General features: G+C 33.7%; 1 protein-coding gene across 1 annotated transcript; it reads right to left on the bottom strand.

The window, feature by feature from the left end:
• Positions 1-345: 345 nt before the first annotated feature.
• On the bottom strand, positions 346-2,562 carry LOC113367642. Its single transcript, XM_026609231.1, has 3 exons — positions 2,435-2,562; positions 2,276-2,362; positions 346-813 (listed from the first exon to the last, which is right to left on the bottom strand). Exons 1-3 carry the CDS (start codon positions 2,560-2,562, stop codon positions 699-701), a joined length of 330 nt encoding a protein of 109 aa, XP_026465016.1. The 3' UTR covers positions 346-698.
• Between the last annotated feature and the right edge of the window lie 1,050 nt (positions 2,563-3,612).

Below are 3,612 nucleotides of genomic sequence, written 5' to 3'. Positions count from 1 at the left end.
GTTGTTGACAAATCTGGATGTAGCATCAGAGTCACCACCACTTAAACGCGTCCTGCGTTGACTATGATCTTCACTTATTGTGCCTAAAAATGCAGCAGCCTTACCATCGATGCTAGGATTACGATCGATCATCTCCTCGCCACACGCTTCGACACATATGATCCCTTTTGGATTTCCTGATGTTCCTCAAAGGCACCTCCGGGATACTGCTCGCACTCGAAGACTTTGCAGGACTTTTTTCGATAGCCGCGTTGACAAAAACAATTTCAACATGATCGTTGCTCCTGGGTTCCGTCTTATGCTCCATAACCAACTTACCATCCTGGTTGTACCTTATTTGTCTGTGCACTGGTAACAGTGGCCCAGAATCTAACCGACGCACTGGTTGATTAAAATTAGAATTCAAACTTGTCTGGGATTCTAAAGAACTACTGTGCGAGTCTTCAGACTTCCAATTCCTAGACGGTTCTGAAGAATACTGTTCGCGTTTGTGCCAAACCGGTTCGGAATTAACAGCATTCCTGTCGATTTCTGTGCCTAAAAGGACACGTCTGGCTTTTTCCGAAGGTATTTTGGAGTGGCTGATGCTTATGTGGTCTTCGTTTCGGAAGTTTTCGATGTTACTACTTCGACTAGAGTCGACGGTCTTGATGGACGTCGATGAATCGCAACTGCCTTTGCGTATGTGCGCAATGTATTTATCGGGTATATTCTCGATTTCGGACAAATCTATCGTTTTTGGAGGTTTTCGTGACTTTGCGCTTGGAGTAGCTCTGATCTTTGGATATCATGTCGTGCGAAATACTGTGCGATCTGGAAAAAGAAACATAAGTTTGATATCGAAAATTATACAAAACTAGTGGTGTATGGCATCGTGCCTTAAAGCAAATTGCTGAAACTTCTCGTACCGTAATGAAATATTCGAGAAATTTTTAACGTTTTCAAAAATATTATTACAAATACTGTAACTTTCATTATTTTTGCTATCTTGTTATATCTGAGCAAATCAAATGTAAATCACAAACAAATAAATCAATTTATCTCCAGAACATTAAGAATAGTCATTTCATTTCGAATTCAATTAAAAAAAAACAACCGGAGGGCAATTTCTGATTTCAGGGGGGCAATTTGAAAATTTTGGTGATTTTAATGTAATGTAGTATAGTATCGGTAAAACGTTTAACAAAAAATGCTTCTTAAATTTAACTAAAATAAGGTGCCCTGGTTTGGCCAAGACAGTCCTAGTTTTCAACCTTGCTTTCCTGGTGCCGGAGTTATGTTTTTTCTGCCGGGTTAAATGACTTTTTAAAAAGATAAGCTTGAATTTGAATATATCTCATTACTTTATAATATAATTACAACTACCCATTATAGTCTGAAAATGATATATGCGATAAACTGCTCATATGAAACTAAAAATTATGAAAGAGAATGTTGCGGAATGGAAAAATTCTTTATGTTCAACTAGCCCTCACTAAATATGTTAAACTTTTATATTGCAATTTACGAAAATAACCATAAAATTAGGTAAATCAAGTTTCTGACTGCTTGGCAAAGTGCTTTATTTTAAGGTCAGTGACAAGACTCGACTTGAAATATGCACAAGAAAAGTGATATTAAATATTAAAATTAATTGCAAAGTTTAACGCGAACAGAGTTTTATACAAGGCTTTAAAAGCAAAAAAATCGTAAATATAACGTAAGTTTATTACTCACTGTCAGTAACTATGGTTAAAAATGATATTAATTTAAAACAAACTAATGTTTATTGTATCATTAAATAGTATAAGGTTGGAAATTCAGTGCTGCTTTTACTCTTAGATTGCTTCAATGAATTTTTGGGTTTGCTAAAATATTTTATGTGTCAAAAACAGCTATGTCAAAATTGGTTTGGAAAATATCATTCTGGTGATTTTTCACTCAATGCTACTCTGTCCAGTTAAATTTGTGGACAACCTAACTAAAGCAATAATCGATTGGTTGAAATATTTCTCCACATCCACCAAATGGTCCTGACCATTACAAAATTACAAAAATATTTTATGAAAAATAAAAAAAGATGTAATAATTTTTTATCCTCAAAAGCAATTGTTTTGTCAATACAAGCAGAAAGTTTTTTAGATCATTAACGTAGGACACACACGCATATCCATTTTTTCTGAGGTATGCCTGTAAAATGTTCAGAAACCTTCAAAACGTCGAGAAATGCAAAATAAATCATTTTCGATTACTATAATTACCCTACGGGAAGTTAAAAATGATTTATTTTCATTACCTTGTGGTGTTTTGATGCGGCAACGACTGCGACGATCTCAAAGGCGCTCTCTCCATTTCCAGATATGTATTGGAAGTATTATTTGGACTAAAAATACAACAAATCATATATCAGTTAAAACCTTAATATTAACCTGATAAATACTAGTCCAATACTTACTTGTAACGTGTTGTATAGTGCGTCGTGGTATAGTGGTATGTCGGCAATTCGGTTCTGGTGATTTCTTGAGGTCCTGCAGTTTCTTTTTGCAAGGACTTTTCTTTTGCCAAGGATGCACGCAACTTCATCTAAAAATAACAAAAACGTCAAGAAATCCATCACGAGAAGTAAAATAATATTAAAGTTAGAGGAGCATTAATTTTGCAGATTTTTCTGATTAAATGTTAAGTTTGGAGTTTGTCTGGTAAACCTCAAGGGAGGAGCCTGCTTTAGAAAAATCGCTTTTTTGCAAAAATGTCTTCCAAAACTAGCTAAGAATATATCATTGAAATTTCAGAAACAAATTTAAATTATTTTCGGAATCATAGAAAAAATAGTGAGCAAGCGTCAAATGAAAACTTTGTCGGGCAATTTCTCGGTTTTTCATTTTTACGATTTTACCTAATTGGCGGGAAAGATACCAAAAAAACTGAACGTCCTATCGAAACGAGACAGAATTCATTGTATTCAGAATAAAAACTATCCTGATTAAACCTAAAAAAAACTTAAAACAAGTTAAAATTAACCCACTTTTTAAACAATCTAAAGTGAAATTCTGTATCAAAAAACATGATTTTTTGTTCAATTTGCGAAAAATTGTTTTATTTCTCATTTTTTCCTGGCTTTTTTTGGTTCGACTAGAATCTATACTATTGAAAATATATATTTGTTTCGGATGGAAATTATGACTTGCATCTTTCCCGTCTGCATGCTCGTGGCGCATCGGCAAAATGCTTATACCCGTCATATTATGACATATATTTTAATGAAAAAATTTGAGAAGAATGTTGAAATATGTAACAACAAAACCTGAAAGTTTCGTTTCAATTTAATATTTATTTCCTTCCCTAAAAATTCCTCAAAAGATAAAAGCGATTTTTTGCAGCCTCTAAAGCAGACTCCTCTCTTAAATTAAGTATATGAGTCATTTGGCTTTAAGTTTTTCAGGGATTAAATAGTTTGCCCACAAAACCAACTTAAATTAAGTTCTTTCACCATCATTGGTAATTTGAAAAATATTATTTTAAGGCATTAGATTTTTTTTAATTGCACAAGGTAAAAAGTCTCCAGAAACCCTAAAGCTACTTCTCTGGGCAAAAAATTGCTTGGTTTTCGTTGAGAGGGCAAACCAGATAAAA

Source organism: Ctenocephalides felis, unplaced genomic scaffold, assembly GCF_003426905.1.
Source record: "Ctenocephalides felis isolate EL2017-DRISC unplaced genomic scaffold, ASM342690v1 CF-g0.4_SCAFFOLD_01170, whole genome shotgun sequence".
NCBI lineage: Eukaryota > Metazoa > Arthropoda > Insecta > Siphonaptera > Pulicidae > Ctenocephalides > Ctenocephalides felis.
The sequence above is the reverse complement of the archived record's forward strand: the minus strand, read 5'-3'. Positions and strand labels throughout refer to the sequence as shown.